This window comes from Cottoperca gobio, chromosome 16 (genome assembly GCF_900634415.1).
Source record: "Cottoperca gobio chromosome 16, fCotGob3.1, whole genome shotgun sequence".
NCBI lineage: Eukaryota > Metazoa > Chordata > Actinopteri > Perciformes > Bovichtidae > Cottoperca > Cottoperca gobio.
Window position 1 is genome coordinate 19,905,045 of NC_041370.1, and position 23,780 is coordinate 19,928,824.

Genomic DNA, 23,780 nt, shown 5'->3' on the forward strand with positions numbered 1-23,780 from the left:
GTGTTACCAAACAAGACACTGTATCATTGTGAAAATGGTCAGTATAATTTCCATAAACAAATCTGACCACCAACATCATGGGTTGAGTCCATCCCAAATCAGCGCTTGAGCTCTGAAAACCACATTCCACACAAATCCTTTTGCTGTCGCCATTTTTGTTTTGTTTTGTGTCAAATAGAAAATATTTTTAGGTTCATACAAATGTCTAAAAGTAATCTCACATGTGCAATTGTATTTTCAATCACTCGTTTCTGCCTGTGACATGATTTCCATTAACTTGTTCCTTGCTATTTCTGCCGTAAAAGGTTCAGTAGAATAAAACCACTTATTTTTTCATGGGCTTTCATAGGCAGATAATATGGATCTGGCAGTGACAAAAGCTAAAGTCAATTAGTTTCAACTCTATCCTTCAGCGTTATCTGTTTAAATCCAACTACAGCTAAATAAAGCCCAATATGTTGCGCAACAGTATGCATCTAATACTGACAAACACAGGGTTTACGGCAGGAACAACGTGTATTTAAGCATTGGGGACTCTATTCCCACACAAAGCAAACACATTACAGGACAAAAATAATTCTGAGAATATGTCATTATGGTTTTTGAAAGTGTTGAACTGCAGAGCAAATTAAATTCAAATTCTCCCTCTACCATGTTTCTTGCATCCTTCACTTTAACCTCCTCGTGCCTTCATGGTCAATTCAGGTGAAAGTGTGAGCATTTAACTGCTTTTTCTTTCTGGCTACCACACCCCACAGTGGAAAGGAATGTTGATAAAACTAGAAGCAGTCTAAACACACCCTGTTTAGACTTAGACTTATCACCTCAGTTGTTCAGTAAAGAGGAGGAGGAGTAATTAGAGGAGGAGGAGGAGGAGGAGGAGGAGGAGGAGGAGGAGGAGTAAGGAGGAGGAGGCAGGGCAGGATAGCTGCCATCTGAATCATAGCGCATGGCGGATCAGGTTTCTGCTTTGCTTAGCATCCAAAGCCAGCGAAGCAAAAAATAAAAACGCAACCTTACACTTTTTGTCCTTTCGTCCTTTTGAAAGTCAGGATTAATACAGATCAAAGCAGTATCATCCAAGCTGTGGCGCTCAGTACATGACTCAAACACTCATGTGGTGCACAAAGTTAAAAAAAAATATTAAGCTTACTTTCTTTTCTTTTTTCAGCCGACACGGATCTGATACAAATAATGACCTGATTATTATGACCAACAACAATGAAATACCCACATTTCTGTATTTTAAAAAGAAGTTCATAACCTGCAGTTTATGCACACCTGAGTGTAAGAAAGACTAAGATGCAGTGAGCAAAGATTGATGGTTTAATATTCCAAAGCTCTGACCTAACCAAGTCTAACTGACAAAAACAAAGAACAGTTTGGACTCTTTAAATCTTCATTAATTGTTCAAAATAACTTTTGCAAATTGCAATCGTGTTGACTTCCTCTAGCGGAGTGTGTGTGCTGCGCTTGTTGTCAAATTGCTCTGAATTCTTCATATTAACAGGCGATAATTTATCGACTATAATGTCATTTTCCAAATAATACATAATAATATAGATTTCCCATTATCGAGTGATACTTTATTGGCCCCAATATATACTGTATCGTGCATCCCTGAGTTTTTCAATGTGACATAAATGAATGATGATCAGATGGATGAATGACTTCATGGAAATACACCGACAAGGGCGGCCTGATTTTCAGTCAAGCACCGAGGCTATGTTATTAAATATGATTGTGTTAAATTAGCCGTGTTTCATAAATAAGTTGCAGTGTGTTTCAAATTATGTTCTGTAAATGGAAAACTAAAAGCCTTCCAGTCACTTTATATTGGACATTTTAACACTTCTTAAAAGGTGTTTAAATTTTGATTTAGAATTTATTTAGATATATGATCCAGCTGACACACACGTCTCTAAAACATTCAATCTATTCAGAGGGAAGTGAGTCATCGATGTGCCATGATCCACTGTCCAGTTAGTATCCACAGATCTCCAACCTGTCAGCATACTTTAGATAATGATGTCAGAATTAGATCCAACGATGAAGTTGCAAACCCAGTTTAACTCAGACTCAACAGGCCACTTCGGCAGCTGAGCTTTCAAAATAGCTGGAGCTTTAGAAGGCTCTGTGGAAAGCCCAACATCTGGGATTGTGTCAGTTGTTAATGTTTAAATTGGAGAATTGAAATGCAAAAGGGTGACGGGGAAATAGCTGAGTTAGCTGCAGTTTCAATAGCACAGAGGATAAGATTTAAAACAGCATGTGTCTCCCTCTGCAGGGGAGAGCAGCAAAATTAAGGTGCTGTCACTTGGCTTAAAAATAACGCATGTTACAGTGAACTTAACCTTAATGTGCCAAAATGTAAGTAAAATGAGTGAGCAATTAAATAAATACATAAGTGTTTTTCTTTGAAGTTCTGACAAAAAAAAAGTTCATAGCAGTTTACAAAGTGAAGGGCCTAAATAAAGTGTCACAATTTGTTTTCAGAGATGATAAAATAAATCTGAAAACCCCTGTGACTGTGGGTTTTGATATGATTATGACCACCTACTTACTTCACTCCATAATGAAATATACTTCATCAATAAGACACCAAAATATTATATGCTGACTTTATCTCTGTTCCAAACTAACTGGAAACCTCCAACCTGAAGTTATTCACCTCTCTGTCTCTGTCTTATCAAAGCAACTCCTAACATTCTTGTAAAAAGATGATTATCAATTAACAAAATAGTTACCAATTATTTTTCTGTAAATTGACTCATCAATTCATCAACTAAATGTGAGAGTGAATCAATGAATCAGTTATAAAGTGCAGCAAAAACATTTTTTTTATGGAAATGCTGTGGATTATTACTTCAACTAAAATGTTAACACTGATATTAAAAATAGAAAGCTATTTCATTCACAAGAGTAAGTAATGTGTTGCTTCCAACCTGTATAACTGACACACTGGATTGTCTCATACTGTATCAGCACATATAATAAACTGAAACTCGAGTTTCCCCTTTTCTCTTGTGTTCTATTAATCACTATTTTAAGACACATTATTCGGAGATGTGGTTATTCCATATACCCTTGTAAACGTGGAAAAAAGGGGAACTTGAGCGATGTTTCTATGACAACAGCTATACACATACACAATCATGTGCAGTGGTTTCTGTGACTGACTCATGGCTGTATTTTTAGACCCACAGACAGATGAGTCTCCTGTAACTCAGCGACTTGACGTGGAAAGGAAAACTCCGTCCCCCACCCAATTCTCTGCTTTCTTCCACTATCAGAAGGAAATGCACTGTTTTCACCACTAGATGGTGCCAGAGCACAAACACGCCCACACCTCTACTCCAGTAAAAGCAATGAACTAAGAGAAAAATATATGAATTTCTGACAACTTCTGACATCAAAATAGTTAACTTTTCTACAGGGATTTATTGGGAATCTAACAATGACTGAAAATTAAAATATGCCCAAAAATATATAGTAACACCTGGTCGATGGAAAACATTCCTCAGATAAAGAACCAACAGCAACAAAAAAGTACTAATACCAGACGGTAAAAAAGCACTCCATTACAAGTAAAAGTCCTGCATTGAAAATATTTCTTAAGTAAAAGTATGTAAGTATAATGAGGAAACTGTACTAGAAGTATTAAAAATATTTTATTGTATTAGCTCTAAATATGTTGTGTGCTCGCACACATCTAAATTTGTAAAGTAACTCGAAACCAAAGCTGTTGGATAAATGTAGTGGAGTAAAAAGTACAATATTTCCCTCTGAACTGTAGTGCAGTAGAAGCATGTACTGAATAACCACTGCTATCCCATGATACAATCATAGCTTTAAAAAAGTTATTCATAACACACTGATGTCTTAGTAAGTAATATTATAAAATTCTGAAATATAGATGGTAAGATATCATACTTGATTAGACTGCTGGTTATGCAGTATATGAATGCATTGCTCTCATGTATAAACATCTTATTCCCAGGGTCACATTTCTTAGATAAAAAAGACACTATCAGAGTGGACATCCTGCTTTTAAACTAGTTAATAAAGATAATGCTGCCTGTAACAACCACTGCATATCTATTGTAGTTACTAATTTACAACAAGACAATACAATGAGATTACGCTTTAAACTATAAAGTTTTCTAAGCATTGGAAAACAGATCTTTACTGAAAACTCTAGGCAATATAAATGAGTGCATTTCTTTGACATGACACCTGCTTTTTATTACCTCCAGCCAAGTTACAACACCCCAAAGCCTGACGTTAGAAAAACAGTTCCCATAGGCATGTTGCCTCCCCCCATCATAACTCAGGTGTGCCTAAGAGTGTGTTGATGGTTGTAACGTATGCAATGCGTGAGATATTTCTTCACTCATGTTTGATGTTATTGTGGAATGTATTGCAACAGCAACCGGAGGCAAATTCCCTCGTATCTCTTTATTTTGAAAAATGTTTCAAGGAAAGAAGTTATGCGGATTTGATTTTAACAGACATAACTTGTAAAATCAGGAAGTATTCCTCTCTATTTAATTTGAATCATTTTCATATACCTGTGTATATTCAGAAAACTGAATTCAACACATTGTTTTAACTTTGCATATTATTTTTATTCTCAATACTGTGACCCTGTGCACATGCCCTTGAATATATTTGTCCACATTCAGTTAAATACAGAACATTTGTTTTACTTCTAAATATTTGTATTGTATTTTTGTTCTTGTTCTATTCTGTTTCTTGTCAATGCATCAATATACTGATAACAATTATGATATATAGTTTTATAGTGGGAGAGCGCCCCTCTCCGGACCCAAATGAAGTCTTCCAAAGCAGAGGCAGTGCTCTCTCTCTCTCTCTCTCTCTCTCTCTCTCTCTCTATATATATATATATATATATATATATATATATATATATATATATATATATATATATTGCAGGCAGGAGTGAGATAATGTGAGTTAATGTCAGGGGCATTGGCATCACCAGGTCATGTTGGAGTATTGTAAGCCTGTATGAAGCTCGACAAAATGGTTAATATGTGTGAATGTATATGTGAACAGTCTCTCTGTAACAGAACAGCCTGTCATAATGAGTGCAAGTCTTTGTTGATAAAGTCACTTCGGGAAGAGTAGAATAGGAGTAATGGCAGATCGTACAGGTGGAAAAGCACAACTCAATCTTTTTGGATTTTTCCAAGAAAAGGAAGAATAAGAAGTTAGTCTATGTAGTACCTTTTCAATTGCCTTTGAGCTATTATGACGGCCAGGTCAGGACCAAAACAAAATGTCCAGGTCCACCCCTGCCTGGGGCATACACGTTTAATGCTGCTTTGACTTTTTTGAGAACATTTTCATGGGAGTTTTTGCATTCATGATGCGTAGACTGAAGCGTAAACTTGTGCATAGACTCACACTAAGAAGCAGCGGCTTGAGCACATCTCGAACGGGAACTTGTGTGTTTAAGTGTGAGTTGAGTCTATTAAATGACCCTTCACCTTTGAGATAACAATTAGCTCGGTTATCCCTCATATACACTTCTTCTTTGTGATCTGATATGAATGAATAAAAGCAACATTTTAAATAAAGTAATTAAGGTCATATATCATATCATGTCATAAATACAGTGAGTATATCTCTCCTGAAACGTTAACATGAATGGATGTGATGGAGAGCGGAGGTCTCTTGGATTGAAATGTGCTTTTTTTAGTTAATTAGTTCACCAAAGTTTGGATATAATATATGAATCGTAAAAATACCGGAAAAGCCATTTATTATTATCATTATTATTATTTTATTGTTATTATATCATTATATAAAATGTGCCAATGGGACATTCTAAAATATCTAACAACTATTGACTTTATAATACCTTTACTTAAATCTAGAATACAACAAAGTAGCCTACATTCACACACAAACTGCTGAGCCTCTCTGTGCATGATAGTAACAACAATGTGGTTTCACCATGCTGAAAAGTAAATAATACAAAACCACAAACCAACTCCTCCCCACCCAGTCCATACAGAGTCAGGGCTCTGCACTCACCTGCACAACACATCTTACTGTACAAATATCTGCTTATTTCTCCATACCAGCCCATATCATGTAGATAATTCCCTCGCTCACGATCCCATAATGCGGCCATTATGAGACCATCAAAAGATCCCCCAGTAGCCCTCTGTTTTCCAGACACACCATGCCAGTTGGTGTGTGGGCACTTAAAAATGAAACAGGAACCCAAACAGTTGGCCCTGCCCCGCCCCTCTTTAAAGGTTAAAATGTAAGATAATAAGGTAACTCAACAATATTTTTCATTTCATTCAAGAAATAATTTTTTGCTGTGGACTAAATAACATCATTCCAGTCATCCAGTGATGCATACTTGTTCAATATTTACTATTATACAATCTAAAACTGGACTCTGGATTGTACTGTATTAACCACACAAATAAGGTTGTCCGGATTCTTATAATCCAATTTGGCCTCTGTCACCTGTACCTGTATCTGACATTTGTCCAGAATCAGTGTTTAGATTTCAGTTTTTGGACACACAAGCAGAATAAAAGGTAAGTGGGTGGTTAAGATCCTCAGGGTGTGTTGGTTTATGTGACTGTTGTCATGTTTATTAGCAGTTTTAATATAGCCGTGAAGCAACTCTTAAATGTATATGTATTAGTTTTCCTAATCACAAACGATAAACCCTGAGTGTGCAGAGATCACCAAGTAATGATTTTATTTGCGGTCGAAGGAGCGGCCTACTCAAGCTGGCACAGACACGCACTTACTGTCACCAGTCAACTTTAGCATGTGGAAATTTACGACAGGGCACAGCTGAGCTCTTCCTATGTCACATTAAAAAGGGAGAGTAACCTAAATATGCAGTGTTCTCTCCTTAAAGGACACTGACCTCGGACCTCTGACCACACAGGATTCTCTCTGATCTCCTCACATGTTGCACTGACCACAGAGCAGCAAACAATTGTTGTTGACAACAAGTTAATGCAATATGTCATTTAATTTGATTAATGAATGACTAATTGAAGATTGTATGACTATATTATATTAATAGGGCCTGGAATTGAATTGAATTGAATTGAAAACAAATGGACAGAGCTGCCATTTAGATATTAAGTCATTTAATCATATTTTGTTAACCTCAACTTGATTTTTTAAAAGTCTTATCTTACTCAAAGTAGCTACAGATGGAACCACTTCACTTCCTTTAAAGCATCAAAAAGTGATAAAGGACTACTTTGACATTTGAGGAAATACGCGTATTTGCTGAGAGCCAGATAAGAGGACTGATACCACTCTCCTATCTGTCCAGTTAATGTGAAGCTACTGCCAGCAGTCAGTTAGCTTAGCTTGGCATAAAGACAGTGGATAACAGCTAGCCTGGTTCCGTCCAAAGTTAACACAATCTGTCTACCAGCATCTCTACAACTCATTAATTAACATGTTAGCTTGTTTAATCGATTGTGCGTTTTACAGAGGTACATATGTAGCACTTTCTTGGCCAGGCCCTCTGCAGAGTCTCCTTGCTGGTTGCAACTTCATGGCGACGACTCAAGGAAAACACTGTGGAGCCGCCAAGATTGTGTTTCCTTTGGACAGAGTCGGGCTAGCTCTTTCGCCCTGTTTTCAGTCTTCATTCTAACCTAAGCTAACTCGCTGTAGCTTCATATTGAACGGACAGATATGAGAGTAGTGATAATATTGTCTCCTCTAGCTCTCAGCAAGAAAGTGAATCAGCAAATTTCCCAAAATGTCAAACTATTACTTAAATTGAGAAACGTGTATTAAAGTTTTTGTACCAAAACTTTACTGAAGTCAGAATTCTGTGACAGCACTAACTGCACAGAACTGACAAATTGGTCCTAAAGGAAAACTGGATTGAGGCACAGCCTGAAAAAAATACTGAGTCATGAAAATTGAATCAGGAAACATTAAACATAACTGCATAATTTGCCTTAGAACTGATGATTTCTGTAGTACATTAATTACTCTAACTGCATACAAAGACCACAGTCATAAAGTGACACTTTCACAAGATACATCAGCATCTTTAGGTAAACTGCTGATGTCACTGTATACTATATGGTCCCAGGAGTGCTGGGAAATCCCTGATGGACTCCCAGCACAGGACCGGATGTTTCCACGGTCCCAGTGCTGCTCATAAATAAAGCTCTAAATGAGCGTCCCATATGTGCTCCATGTGTCTTTCTGTCTAATCAGGGTCTGTTTACTATTCTCAGAGGACATACAAACTGTATCCCCTTTAGATTTCTATGAGTCCCTGAGACATAAGTTCATTGTTTATGTTATGACTCATGCCCACTGGTTCAATCACCAGCAGCAGTCACAGTGGTGTAGGCGATTGAGTCCTGGAAAAAACGTGCAAACACACACGCTGGTGTACAGTAAGAAAGATGGATTGCTCCAGAGTAGGAGTTATGGCTGTTTCCAGTAAGAATGCTGGCTTTTCCACAAACTAGGCCAAAGGCAGACCCAGAGCTCAACCACCATGGCCCACACAGCTCTGTGTGCGTCTCACATTCATCTCTCAAAGCATTTGTTGGCAATGTGTGTGATTGAATGGCACTCGTGGCCTTAGCATGTCTAACAGGATGTTACACTTTACCAGCATTGTAAATAATTACTTGATACATTCTCAACCCTGAGCTTCTGTAAAAAGAGAGAATGAGTTTGATCTTACTTTAAACTAGAATGGCACTCGGAGAGTGTAGACCTCCGCCAAGGCCGTTTCCATAAGTTAACAATAATGTGTGTATCCACTCCGTCATTCAGATCCACTTAAAAGATCGAATTGATTCTTTAGTGGCCAATGCTACATCTTTCCACCAAGTTTCAAGAAAGTCAGGGCAGTAGCTTTTCCCTAATCCTGCTGATAAACAGAAAAACAATCATACTACCCAAACCGAAAACATAACCTTCTTGGCAGAGGTAATAAAAGAGCCACGACAAATAATCCTATTAACTGCTTGGGAAAAACCCAGAGTTCTAAAACATCCTTCCCTCAAATCTGAGGTTGCTGAAATACCCAAATTGACAAGTGTGTATATTCCACTAGCGCAGTCTGAAGAAGGAAAACTAACATAAATGAACGGTCAAAGTTCAGCGAGAGAATGCCAAGTGTTGAACCCTGCGTTTGACACAGAGAATATTTACAGTCTACCTCAGCCATGCCCCCTTCCTCGTGACCTTTCAGCTGACCTCATTCCAACATGATCGGAGATCCGTGTTCCCACCTCTGCACGCACAGCATGGCGGGGCATCTGAGTAGAAGCTGAAGTAACACTGAGGCTTCTCACTGCTCTCACTGCTGTAATGAGTGAGGCGCTAACTAGAGGACAGAGTTGTCATCAAGCAGAATGGATGCCAGTGAAAAAGGGGACAGCTAAGACCAAAAAGCCCCATGACAGGTCTGGACTGAAGTGCATGGATCACCAGTGACGACAGCTGCATTTCAATCTTCAGTATCTCGGAAAATAAAACACTGCCAGGTACACCATGATAATGTCAGGGTAATTTAAACAACAGTAAATCAGCGGATGACATTAGAGTGATGGGTCTTTAGTATATCAAGGCAATTTTGACATTTCAGAAAAGAATGTGTGCGGAAAATGAGCATATGTAAATGTCTCCTTGATTGACTTTAGTATAATTTATCCATCTATAGTAATATCTTCCTATCCTTGGTCATCACTTAACATATTATTGCCTTTACCGTTAACCCACACACTGCCAAATGTCTATCCAAAGTCATTTGGATTTTATTACCACATCCCAACACAAGATGGAAGCTGAGTTAGACTTATATAAGTTTATACCAACCTTTCTCTAGGTGACACCCTTGATCGTTTGATACAGGTGTCTGTACATAAATGCTCATAATGGCAATGCTTATGTTCTGATGATTAGCAAGTATAATGTTAAGCACATTCAGCATCTTAATTCAATGTGTTGGCATGCTAACGTTTGCTAATTAGAACTAAACACACAGATAACGCTGATCGAAATGTAATTAGTTCATTAATTCTGACCGAATGATGGCACTAGAGGAAAAGTCAGGGGATGACCATGGTCAGTAGGATTCATCCTCTGGGGACAATGAATGTCTGTATAAAAGTTGTTGAGATATTTCATTCCCAAAACCCAGCAGTGGACTGACCAGGAGACTGAAAATATTTAAACCACGACACTAGAATGGCTAAAAACTCAATGCGTGTCATTGAGTAACTTGTGAGTGATACATAAGACTATGTTGCAATCATAAAGTAATGTCAAATAGACATAAAATAAAACAGCTTATTGTTGATCAACATTCTGTTTCTCTAGAGTAAATATAAGATAAAGTCATCAAAGTGCCAATGAAGAGACCTACTGTATGTATTTATGTCTTTTGTAAGAGTGTTGGTTCAAAGCCTGGCAGCCAGAACACACACACAGACCTTTTTGATCCATAACCAAACTTGATTAAACAGGTTTGGGAAGGACCTAGTGAGTTACAATAGCATTCATCTGCCGTTCTGAAGGAACCAGGACTGGTTTGTATCAATGCATTGGGACATGTCAGACTGTCAGTCTCAGGGCAAGACTCCAACACTGTCCGAACGTAATGAGCGCTAATCTCTTTGCAGCTGTAAGTAATAACAGACAGATATTTTGTCAATCTGGCAAGGCGTGGTGGCACCTTCGACCGCTCACAGTGGGAACTGGCTGACAGGTTTCAAGGTTATACATAAATGTGACTAAACATACCACATGTGAAGCTGTGTCTGACTTCGTAGAGTTAGTAATATGATATGTATAGGTCAAAGAATCAAGAATTATGAAGAAACATAGGTATGAACATAAATAAGTATTAGGGCATTCATGAAGACCTCAACCAAGGCCATTTCCATAAATTAAAAAACAATGTGTGTAACGGCACCGTGACTCGGCTCCGCTCACGAATGTGAGGCGTTGTTCCTTTGCCCGTGCTGCACCTCCCCACCAAGTTTCCAAAATCTGGATTTTTTTCAGTAATTCTGCTGTCAAACAGTCAAACCAACCAATGAAAAAAAAACAACCAGCAAACCAAACCAATAACATAACCTCCTTGGAGGGAGTAATAAGACTTGGCAAAATTATAAATATGGGGAACATAATCCCCTATACCTAGAATTGCTAACAAACGTTTAGCAGCACAATTAGCATTTAGCGGGTTAAACTCCAGTTATACAGAGAAATAAAGAGATCCTGTATAGCAAACACTACTCTATTAGTCAGCTACTTTGAGACTGTGCCAGAATACAATCAGGGTGACTAAGTGCCCCAAAGCCACCAGGGCAAGGAGAGTGGGTCCTAAGGGGCTTGGAGGCATTTGTTAGGACAGATGGATATAAGGTAAAGAAGATGAGGGGACAAGCCCGGGCTGCATGACAGGTGGGCCTTTACTGGGAGGGGGCAGGGAGAAGCGAGGGGACTGGGGCGGTGTGGGTGTGGCAGGGACAGTAAAGTTATTATCTTATCTTATTAAAAGAGCAAATGATCATGTCCGTATTTTCTTGATCCAGGTTTTGCTGTTAATCCATGTTATATCGCAACCTATTCAGTTAGAGGACATTATGTATTAATTAAGCAAGAGGAAAAATAACTAGAATTGCGTTTCAGTTGCTTATGAGATGCACCTCTGTGGCTCATCCCATCTCAACGATTACTTCATGTTATCACGAAGGATCGACTCGTTATCTGGATTCTTGGCAGATAACACATTACTGGAGAAAAGGGTGGAACCCAGTGAAGAAATAAGAGTGACTACTTTCTTTGGAAGTAGATAGAAAAAGTAGATAGGTGACACATTCATAACAAGGCAATACAAACTACACATTTAAAAAGCCCTAACTTTATTCGACAACAAATGCACTTCAGCAGATGCTTTGGGATTGTACAGTCCGATAACAGGTGGTCGTTGTCTTTACAGCAATCTGGAATTGCCCAGACAGAAACACACGTCTGTCCCTCAAGCGCAGACAAACTAAAAAGTTTTGAATTTAAGTCTTCCCTGCTTGTTTACGTCCATCAGATGTTATGATTGACAGGATATGAGGGGTGGGGGTGGCATTTTTTTCCTCATCCCTTGCCCTCACCCACTTCTATCTAAATACCAATCAAATAAAAATAAAAATATAGAAGGCAGCCAACCTCACTCATGAATCAAGTCAGTCACATTGCAGACAGGTTTAAATATGGAATACAATCTGTGCGGCAGTAGCTGAAGGTTACGCTTCGTTAAATGAGCACGTCTGTCGTGTTTGAACACCGATCAGGAACAAAACAGGACTTCACACGGTGCTTTTGCCAGAAACTCAGCAACCAGACACACACGCAGTTAGATACAGACAGACACGCCACAGAAACCCCACTCTGTGGACCTACCAGGTATGATCTTCATCTAAGAAACGGTACAGGGTAGGAAGAGGATGATGAGGGTGAAGAAAAGGAGAGCTTTACAGAGGGGGAAGTAGAGAACGGGAGAAGCTCCTGTTTGTTTGCTCTGAACTGCCTTGTTTCTGTCTTGTGTTGAATTCTGACAGACTGCGCCTGCTGTTTGGATCCGTCAGCCTGCTCTCCCATGGCCAGGGGAGGAGGGACGACACGCCAGTGCAGGGGAAGGGGCCAGGGGCGAGGGGCGACAAGGCCTGAGAGGGGTGGGTGCCCAGGGGGAGCGGGCCGGAGCTGACTGAGGGTTATAAATATCCACAAGAGCCAGATGATCACACAGTGTCACAGTTAGAAACTGATGGAAGAGCTCTGGCAGGACACTTGGTTAAGCTCGCCCCTAGAGACACCCTCCACAAACACAAGCCTCCCTCTTTCCCTTCCCTTCATGCTGCCGTCTTTGATGATGATGATGGCAGGTTTATTTTGTAATATTAAGCCACAGCTCTCAGCCAGAAAAATAGATTTCAACATATGCTAGAGGCATTATTTGGGAATAATATTGTCCACAAGTAGAGTGATCACTTTCATACGACAAGAAGCAATGATAAGATGCATGGTTAACTCGATGATGATAAATCTAAATATGACATGCGATACAATTTCATACAGTCGTTATCTCTAAAAATACCATTTAAAATGTTCTAACAGTAATTTAGGAGCATATTTTGTGGGGATTTCACCATGCTCTGCTGTTCTCTCATGATGCACCAGTTATTACAACAGTGTTTACTCAATGTCTGACATTTAAACTGTAAATGAGATGGGTTAAACTGGATATGTGCAGTGTCATTATGGGGCACTGGCAGTGCCACTAAGATAGCAACAAAGCCAGTATATATGTAAACGGAGAGCTTGGACTGATGGAGTAATGATTAAATCCAGCCTGGTATCACCAACTGAATAACACAACAACTTCTAAAGTAATTTTTTGCATTATCACTATGGAATTGTTTGTGCTTTTAACGTATAATTTTTGGGCCGCAGCAATATTGAACAATCAGAGCAAGTGTTTCGGAAGTCGAGTGACGTAGTATAAAGAGCGAGAAAGTCAGAGTAGGGAGGAGGACAGGGTGAATGGGTGGGTCAAGACTTTTCCTAAAATATTTTACTATACCTATACAAGTAACTTTGTTGTGAATCTTGATGTTAACCACATCTCTAAAACTGCAACCGTGTGTCCGCATGTGATGAGTTTGGAATGAGAACGGAGAGTTAAATGACACATCTTTAAAAGTGTTGTGTTATTTTTACGTGTTCCCATAACATCACGTCGTAAAAATCATATAACCACACACAGAGTTTAGTGATAGACAGATTGTAACATAATTTAGCTCTGTGTTCATCCCCTATTGCTTTTGGGATCGCAGCACAACATTCTCTAAATATAGTAGCTTCTAATATATGCATATGGCATGGTCAATTGCAGTGTTGACAACTGGTTCCATTTCTCTGTAAAAGCAATTCCACCCTGTGTCTGGAGAGTAGAGCTGGGATTGTCTCATGAAACATAGACACTATAGATAGAGACTATACTGAGAAACCTTATAGGGGCGTTACAGAGGACTGCAGGGAATTCATGAACATCCTCATGTGCCTTCACAAACTGAGCCTCATGCTTATATCATTGATGTTAAGACACATAGCCGAAAGGTATTTGAAGCTCCTGTCCAGAGGGGATTACCGCATGTCTCTATCTCTACCCATATACTGATAGAGCTCCATTTTGTAAACACTGCTCTCCCCTACTTAATAATCAATCTTCTCAAAGCAGGTGGTGAGGTCTCTCTTGAGAAAATACTTTATAAAGTAAACTTAAAAGTAACATTTCAAATATGGCTAAAAAACACTCTAGAGAACACTGCAATCACCAGGCTTTACAGAAGACTCAACATACAACTATTCCTCCTCCTATTCCTCAGCTGAAGCTGATAGCTGATAGCTGATAGCTGAAGTCAAGTTAGTCAGCCCCTGTAATAAGGCCAAACATGTACCCTGGGAAATGACTAACATCATAACCATGTTGGACAAACCCTGAATATATTCCACATGTTATCAATCTCTCTGTTTCCGGGGTTTAGTCCCCGGTAAGTTAACTGTTATATTGCGAAAACAGATTTCTGATTATGCGTCACTGCTCAACCTCTGGACATGATGTGGCAATGGACTGCCATTAAATTTGATATCAAATACTTTGTGCTCGCCAACGTGGTACTTCAAACTGAGACAATATTATGCTTTGGTTTTTCATTACATTGTATTGAGTAATTTCTGCTCACTTCACATAATGTGCTTCTTCAAAAAATGTCATTGTTTTAAACTGATATCACAGAGGTATTGATTACTGATTCTTGTTTTATATTTAAATCATGATTTAACAATAATAATGCAGCAGCTTTGGAGGATTAATGTTCGCACGCTCGAGTTTCATTTCGACTCTGTATTTTCAGCCCTGGCACAGACTGTTGATTCAACAGTATCCCTTCATTGTCAAAATGTTTGCTTGGTGCGCTTGAGTCTCAATTTGTGAAAGGTCGGCTGATATGTTCTGACACTTGAGTGTAATAAAATAGGCATACAGGTGGAGTCAGCAGTAAAAGATAGAGCATGGCAGCTAAGGTCATTTACTTGTTTTGAGCTAAACATTGCTGGTGGTCAACAGCAGCAGCAGATTCTACTTAAGCTGCCAACTAACAACACAGGCTTTTGATAGAAAGCATGGGATTGAACTTTTATTATGTTCCCCATTCTTTCTTTTTTTTCCTACTGAAAAAAGTCAGTCTCTCTCAGATTTGAGAATGGTGCGTGTGAGTCATAACATCAAAATGATGTGCCACCATAATGAAAGGCACAACGCTGCAGCGTGCTGTAGCTCTTCATTTAACCAATCACACAAGTATGCATCGGCATGATTTCAGAGATTAAAAAAACCCACTGAGGGCCTCAGTGGCATGTCTGGGATGTGATTTAGTCTAATTGTCCCTGGTGCCATGTGTGGGCAGAGTTTAAACAGCAAGTTCACTTTGTACAAAGCACATACAGAGCACACAGCACCCTCCATTCAAGAAATAAAAAGTGCCACACATAATGCGTTTCCTTGAAATCTAAACCAGCTTAAGGAGCCCTCGTTTTGAAGGCAACATTTTTGTGGCGTAAGTCAGTTTTCCAAATACTTTCCTTCTTCCTGGTTTAACTGATTCAATGAGAGAGAGAAATGGTAGCAATACAAAAGCAGACATACCTAACTGCAACTATAACCTAGGGTGTAACTGAGCCTGCTGACAGCCAAATAATTTGCTGACATACCAAGAATACCACACTCCGTAGGATCACAGCACTAAAAGTCGTATCTCTGGAAACCACTGCCCTATCTAATACTACTGATCTTATTGGAGGTGAAATCTAAAGGAACTGCTTTGACAACAGTGCATACATCTAGCTACTGCCAAGCTTGATAAAGAAAAAGAAAATAAGGTTAGTCCACAACATGATGTGAAATATGCATTACTTGGAGTTTTATCAAAACTGACTATAGTTGTAACAGTTGGTCTCTATGTGATAGATGACAATGGTTGGTAATGGACAGCAGATGTCAGCAGTGGGTCACTGAACACTGTGGCCATCTGATAGACTGGCACTGCTGTGTCCTTATCTGACAATGTCACAGAACTAAAGTAAACGTCTTTGTGAATGTTCACAATTCCAATCTTCGGTGAACAGACTTAAGTTGTTTTTTTTAAGTGCACAGCAATGAATTTAATGTAACTTCTGTTTATGATGGGTTGCATGTGTTGTTTTCTATCTGAGTCATAAATATAGTCGTATCAAAGTGCAAAAGGGTCTTATTTTCCAGATGAGTACCACAGATTGAATAAAGGATCCAGGCGGGTAATTGATTCCAGATCTGCTGTCACGTGTGGAACCAAACAAACACACCCTGTGAGCAGTGAGCACACTATTCCAACTTCCTGACTCTTTGTCCGTTGCTCACACCCACAAAAGACAACGCCCATGTGAAGTCCTTGCTATACACCCTCTTAGGGCCACTAAAGGCAATGTGAAAAATAACACATTACTTTTGAAAGTTGTGAAACATTAGAAATCATCTTAAATCCAGAGTCACATGAACATGCTTTGGCATCATGATTCATTAGTTTCACTTCAGCATAACTAACCACAGCATCACCTTTTTCAGGGCATTCTAGAAGTCGTATTTTTCCATATCCAGCAAAGGAGGCCAGCATATACTACTGTTATCACATAGTTATGTTAGGCCTACATAACTCCCATATCCTACACATACCATGACATAAAGGTATGCATGCTTATCTACAAGACAGGCTGAAAAGAGTACAGAGAAAACAGAGCCAAGAACAGAGTCTTACTGGAGGGGAAATGATTCCAAAAGCACCACACCTCCCTCACTGGCTTTAACTCACACACAACTATCCCCTGTAGGGAACAGGCGAGGCTGAATCTCAGTAAACAGCCCCACCTTGTTGGAATGACTGCAGGTCTGCATAATATCATTTGGCAAACACTCAGAGATGGCTCCACATATTACTGTTTTCACTTACACATGTGCAGAGTTTCATTTATATTAAAAAAACAATGGAATTCCCAAGAAAAGTGTGATTCCAGGGTTTGTTTGATAGAATTGTCACATGCCCTGCATGTAAACAGTGTGGTACATTACAGGTACAAGTTCCTTAAAGCGTAGTTTTAGCTTTTAAGAAAACCTTTCACCTGTGATTGTGTGTGTCATAGTGCCTGTGTGAAATCTTTCTTGAATACACTGCAGGGTGGGATACGACTGATACTTCATCTATTTTAAGACAGAGATAATTAAATCATAGCCACATCTCGACTGACTCTTCTCACCAGCTTACTGAAACTATTCCTAAAGAGACCACTCGTACACATCACACAGTAGAGGCTGGGCTCTGTAACGTGTAACTTTAAGCCATAAACTGTAATCAAGTCACCCCAAATAACACTTTGGAAGAGAAGTACGAGACAGACAATTACTGTGTGGGAATGTTATTTGGAGTATGGAATACTTTGAGTACATGACAATGTGGAGGAGCATCAAAAAAGCTATCATCAAACACATTACCTAAGACCTCCCACACTTCAAAGAAAGGTGGTAACCTAGAACAGCAATCACATCACATGCAGAGTGAGAGTAGTACAAGGTGGGAAATCGCTTAATTGGCACACATTCAAACAAACCTTCAATGAAGTGAGGCCATGTCTTCTCCTCTGGCTGGTCCAGTGAGTGGTCCCAGTCTTCCTCAGATGATGCTCCTTGCACACGGGCCGGCGGCGGTGACAAAAGTGCCCGCTCTATGGCGATTTCTTCCAGAACATCAATGTCAAGTTCCTCTCCTTCCTCTGCAGGTTGTACAGTTGGAGGAGGTGACTGATGTCCAGTTGCATCAGGACTAACAACCTGTTTCACCTCAACTATCTCTTCAACTACTACAATTTTCCTCCTCATGGCGGCCTCGTCTGTGTCGGGGCTTACAGACTCACAGGTGTCCCCCAGGTGAAGCTGGTCAGGCTGGGCAGCTGCGGGTGTGGCAGTGGCAGAGGGTGTGTCCTTCTTTAAGTCCCTCTTCTTCTCTTCCTCCTGTGTAAAGGCCTCAGAAGTAGAGAGCCTTTTCGCTGTGCAGCGCTCTGCTGCCTGACTGGCTGAATGTTGTGCAACTCTGGGAGGCTCCTCTTGCTTGTCGAGGGGGATGGCCTGTGTCGGAGCTACAGCTGCCTCTGCTGTTACTGCTGGTGCTGCTGACGCTAATTCTCCGGCTTCGGGTGCTTCCCTCGCAGTGGAGGATGTTTTTGGTTTCGGAACCTCCCGCTTGACTTTTTCTGCAAGGAGCGGGGCTGGCTCCACCTCCTCTTTGTCTGCTGGGGCCTCACAGAGCACAGCTGCTGCCCGCCTGGTTTCCTCACTGCACATTCTTTCAGGAGTCATCTTTAGAGAAACATTCAGTTCTGTCAGATCGGAGGTCGTAACATGGCTGTCTGTTACTGTGGCCTTGGAAAATGATGTAGTGTTGGTGGATTGCAATGTTTCTGCTTCAGGCAAAATAACAGGCTTTGTATTTGTGGTGTCTGATACTAGTGCCTGAGTCTGCTTCTTCCCTCTCCCTTTCTTCTTAGCCTTTGAAGATTCCTCTGCAGCTTTCCCTGTGCTTATCAGGGATTTAGTCTCAACTTTGGGTTTTTGAGATTCTGATGCTGGTGCAGGGTTTTTCCCTTCAGGGTTGGGACTTGTGTTGAGCTCCACTTGAGTTATTTTCTGCACCGTCACTGTTTCCACTTTAGTGACAGTAATTTCCTCAGATTTCACTCGCTCCATGTGGGACAATTTTGGGTTTAACTTGTCCTTGGAGCATAATGATCCAAGTGTTGTTTTGCTGACACTGCTCCCTTCAACATTCTCCTTTTCTTTTGCATCACCTGGAAGCTCCACTAGAGGCACTGCTGGGATCTGATCTAATGGTGGTGATGTTGCTTCAGAAACACTCTGGTGCTCAGTCTGTTTAGGGACTTTCAATATTGGCTTCTCGTGAATTTGTTTGTTTTCTTTTATTTTTCCCCCATCAATATCTATTTTAGCCTGAGTCTTTTTTTCCTCTACAGGTCCCTCAGTCTTTATGCTGGTACACACGGTCAGTGGCTCTGAGGTAATTACTGGTGTGGGTTGGAGGGTATTTTCAGTCACCCCCTCAGGGGACTTGCCTGGACAGGGTTTTTCCTTCTCCACGTTTGAGTCAGGTAGTTCCTCAGCATTGATACTCTTGAATATCTCACCTGGAGATTTCTTTTTCTTCTTTTTTGATTTAGAACTTCCCTCAACCACTTGTTTGGTTTTTATAATCACCTCTGTGGCAACATTTTGACTGAGCAGAGGTGAAGAGGAGTCTTTTTGTGCTAATGTGACGCCCTGTACTTCAAGGACCTCTTCTGGCACTATTGTTTCATCTTTCTTGACAAAAGGAGTCACTTTTACATCAGTTTTCTCCTGTTTTGTAATAATCTCTGTTAGTGTAGATTTTCCCTTGACAGGTTTTGTATCTTCAAAACTGGCAATAGGTGCTGACGAAGTCATTATAATAGTAGTTTTAACTTCAAGTATTGACTCAGTCACGATAGTAGTTTGCTGGGGTGCTTCAGTTTTGGGCTTTGCTGAGAGATTCACTGAGGTCAATTTAGCATCAATGGACTCCTGATTCACTTTAACTATCTCCTGTACTGCATCAGTGGACAATACCGGCTTACTGGTGGTATTGTCGGGTGGTGTTTTGGTGGTCTCCTGAGTGACAGTTACTTTGGCAGTTTTCTTGGTCTTCTCATGATCTATTTTGCATCCAACTGGGGTCTTCACTTCTGCAGGTTTAATTGGTTCTTCATTAACATTTGCTCTCTTAAGCTTTTCTTCCTTGACATCTTCCTTGGCAGGTTGTGTGATGACAGGGGCAGCAGTGGCAGTGTCAGTAAAGATACTGGTGGTTTCCTGAGCATCAGCTATTGCAATAACTGCTTTGGGCTCTTTATCATTTGCCTTTCCAGCTGTGGCCTTGACCTCTGCAGATCTAAGTGGATCCAAGATCACCTTTTTTGTCTTCTCTTTTTTGACCTCTCTATCATGAAGCGTTGTGGTAGCTAAATTGCTTGTCACCATTTTACTAGGCTTCATGGAAGCTTTTTCATCATCAATCTTAAGCTTCTCTTTATTTTTTTTGGGAGTAGAGGGTTCAGCTGGAATCTTTGATGTTGCAGCACCTGCAGCCTCAGCGACAGCAGCCATGGTTAATGGTAGGGCTGTTTTGAAGGACGCTGATGTCTGAGTGGTTTGTGGCGCATCCTGTTTCAAAGCTGCTCTCTGACTCTGGACTAGGCATTGGTGTCATCTTCTTTTGGACTTCAGACACTCTACTTTCCTGTGATGTTGTTACTGGCTTCTCACTGCTCACATCAGGTTGTTGACGAGAGACTCTTTTTACCCTGCTCTCCTCCATCACTGCCTCACTTCGGAAGCCACTTCCCTTTCTAAACAGAGGCTGAGACTGGTCCTCCACTTCCCATGATGCTTTTGGTCTGACTGATTCTGCAGCCAGCGGACGACCCCTAAACCTGGGGGTCCTATCAGTATAGCTCTCTTTTTCTCCAGGACCCATCATCTTATGGCGGTAGCCTTGACGCTCAGCGTGAGAGTCTTGGCTCTCTTCTTCACCCCATCGTCCTGGCTTAGGAACATAAGATGTAGGACCTTCCACAGATTGGACCCGTGCAGCCCGGTGGGCAATGGCGAGGTTGGCGGCTGGCTTCCTGATTCTTTGAAGGGAGGCAGGAACAATCTCAGAGGGCAGGCGGAGGTAGTCACGCAGGTAAACAATGCCCTCATTGGTCAGGTACCAGTAGAAATGTCTCCAGGAAAATGTCTCCTTCACATAGCCTCGAGACTTAAGAGACACCATGGCACGGATGACCTGTAGGTTGGTCACACTTTCTATCTCAGGGTGTTTGGTCTGAGGCCTCTTATCCTTCTTGGCCACCATGACACCATCCTTAAACAGGACTTCATAGATGGCCCTCAGTTCCCGCAGGGGCATCAACATTCCAGCAACCATTGTGCTTTATGTCAGTATGCTCTCTCAAAGTAAAATGGGAAATCACAACATAAAAAGAAGACAAATAAGACAATCTCACGTCTTGTTGTGTGAAAGAATTCAGTGGCAAATCCGGCTGTCACGTGCTTCTCAATTCAATTAGAAAAAAATGCAAGAAAAAGTCTTTGTAACCTTTTTGTCTTACTTTCTTTCCCTCTTGTTCTTGCTGATCCTTTGGATATTGTGAAGAAAAAGAGTATTCCTCTGTGAAATTTGACTTAAACAAAGTCAAAAGTGTGCTGTCCCCCCTGCATTCAGCGAGGCTGGGAATGAACAGTCTCCGTTCTGCCGAGATGGCAATGACAGAATGGAAGAGAGGCAGCGTGTGTGAGAGAGTGTGAGAGAGAGAGAGAGAGAGAGAGTGAGGCACACTTCTCATTCGGCTCCTCCTACCTTCTCTCTGTATGTCTTAGGAAAAAAACGGCATGGAAAAAAATTCTCACTTAAGTAAATAGTAGAGCAGGAAGTAGGCGAGCAAAAAATAAAGTGTACGCGATTAAATTGAATGAAATAAAGGAAGCGCAATGTCAAATGAATAGAGCAACACACCTATGGAGTGTGTTTGAGCACATGTTCTTTAGCTCTGAGACTTTTACGGAGACGCCCACCCACACACGAAAGCACATGCCTCCTATAATGTACACATAGACACCTACGCACACTACCACTGGCAGACACACACTCTTTTGCGTGTCACACACACACACACTGGCTCAGCAAATGGGCTGCATGGATTAGTTTAGAAGAAAGAGAGTCAACCAGTTGGCCTACAATTATCCTGCCCTGCGGATCTATGTAGGTTATAAGGTGTCTAGTTTTACACAGTTCATGATCAGGTATCACTGAGAAGCTTTTACTCTAAGCACAAGGTGTGGCTTTTGGATCTCATGTCACACAGTCTTCTAAATGTGTAAAGTAAAGGTGACATTTGAAGAGAAAATCACTGTAAAGGTATTTTGGTCTCAAGGATCTTAAAAGATATGAAAAGTCAGACACCAATAGTTTGATATGACCTATGCTAATTTAGACTAATAGAGAGAGAGACACATTAAGTTATAGTCTATTAATGTCTGTGTTTGTTGGAGGGTAACCAAGTGAAGGAAATGACATAGACTCATTAGTGTTTCCTATTGCAGCTCACTAAAGTGATGCAACTGGCTGTAAAGCACCCTAAAGTTGTGTTGTTGCTTCAGACAGCTAACATTCAGGTTTCATGCCTCGATTTAGCTGGCAACTCAGAATCTGTCTTGCACAACTATATAAAGAACTGCGCGTTATAGCTAACCTTTTACACGCTCTCAGGAACATGATATCAGATTTCTATCCCTAGATCACTTCTCTCTTCTGTACATCTGTCTCCAGTTCGTCTCTCTGTGTCAGTGAGTGTCCTCTCACGGCAAGTGTCCAAGCCAAACTGGAAAGAAATCTGACAATTGTTGGATAAAGCAGAGTAGTACACTCCTTCCATTCAAAAGAAAAGGTTTTACTGAAAAGTTGAGTAAGCCCCCGGTACTGTGCTGGAACGCAGCGATATAGTTGTGAAATTATAGCGCCGATGAAATGATGTATTCCGCCTGCTGTTTGAAACCACACACACTGTTACACATCCAAACACTGTCGGGGAAATGTTTTCATTTTATCTGCCATGGCAACAGTCAACTGAGCCAGTTCAGTGTAAGTCCCATATCCGCTTTCAGCCCTGCAGAGGAGCAGCAGGCCATAAATCTGTTGTCCTGGACAGCTGGACTACACTGCCATTTATCAGAAGACTATTTCCAAAGACACTGAGATATGAAACAAACCATTAGCACATTGTCGAGCTTTCATGAGCAATTAAGACAATTCTAAATTACCTGAGGGAAAAATTGTGCTTAAAATCACAAACATTTATTATGAACATGCTAAATAGTTTTGGCATTACTGTAGTGAACCTCAGTTGTGTCTTTGCCACTAAATTTGGAGTTCTTTGACATCTATTGTTAGAGTAGAAGGTGATGCCCCAGGGCATGACCATACTGCACCAATAGCAGATATGCTTTAAAAAAATGCCTCATGATGTGTTAAGTTAATGATTCAGACTGAAGGCTGTCAGGAGTTTTCAGTGGAAGGACCAATAAATCTGAAGGTGTCTTACGACACAAAGCTAGCTGGTTAAAACTGGCTGTCCAGGTGTGAATATGCAAGAGTGGGCTTAAGTAAGCGTATTTAAGCAGGTTGTTCTCATTCACTGGTCGTTCTTATACCTAAGAAAAGTAATGCACTATAAGTTATTTATAACTCATGTAATCGTAAACCCGAACGTGCAGGGCTGCCTCTAAGGAAGTTGGGTTATGTAGGATAAAGAGCTACAAAGTCTGCAAGAGAAGGAGTTTGGCGTGGAGGGATGGGTCAAACAAACAGAGGACTTTCACCCAGGAGACCGTTGTTTGTGTCCGTGTGAAAATAAAAGTTGTTGACTTACGTACTTAGTTAACACCATGTAGGTAAGTTAGGTGACAAACGTAATTATTGTTACCCAAACCAAAGGACTTTAGTTTCCTAAACAGGTTCTGCACTGCAGGAGCTAGTGCAGATCTCTTG

The 23,780-nt window shown here is 40.6% G+C and overlaps 1 protein-coding gene across 4 annotated transcripts in view; it reads right to left on the minus strand.

Annotated features, from left to right (window-relative positions):
* plecb (plectin b) overlaps positions 1-20,431 on the minus strand; it is a 69,116-nt gene extending 48,685 nt beyond the window's left edge. For 3 of the 4 annotated variants that reach the window (XM_029450909.1, XM_029450908.1, XM_029450907.1), the window contains exon 1: positions 17,755-20,431. In XM_029450909.1, the coding sequence (XP_029306769.1) occupies positions 17,755-20,338 (2,584 nt within the window). In that variant the 5' untranslated portion in view covers positions 20,339-20,431. Of the gene's footprint in view, positions 1-12,459; positions 12,619-17,754 lie in introns of those variants that run through there. The other variant, XM_029450910.1, reaches the window with a different exon arrangement.
* Positions 20,432-23,780: the final 3,349 nt, after the last annotated feature.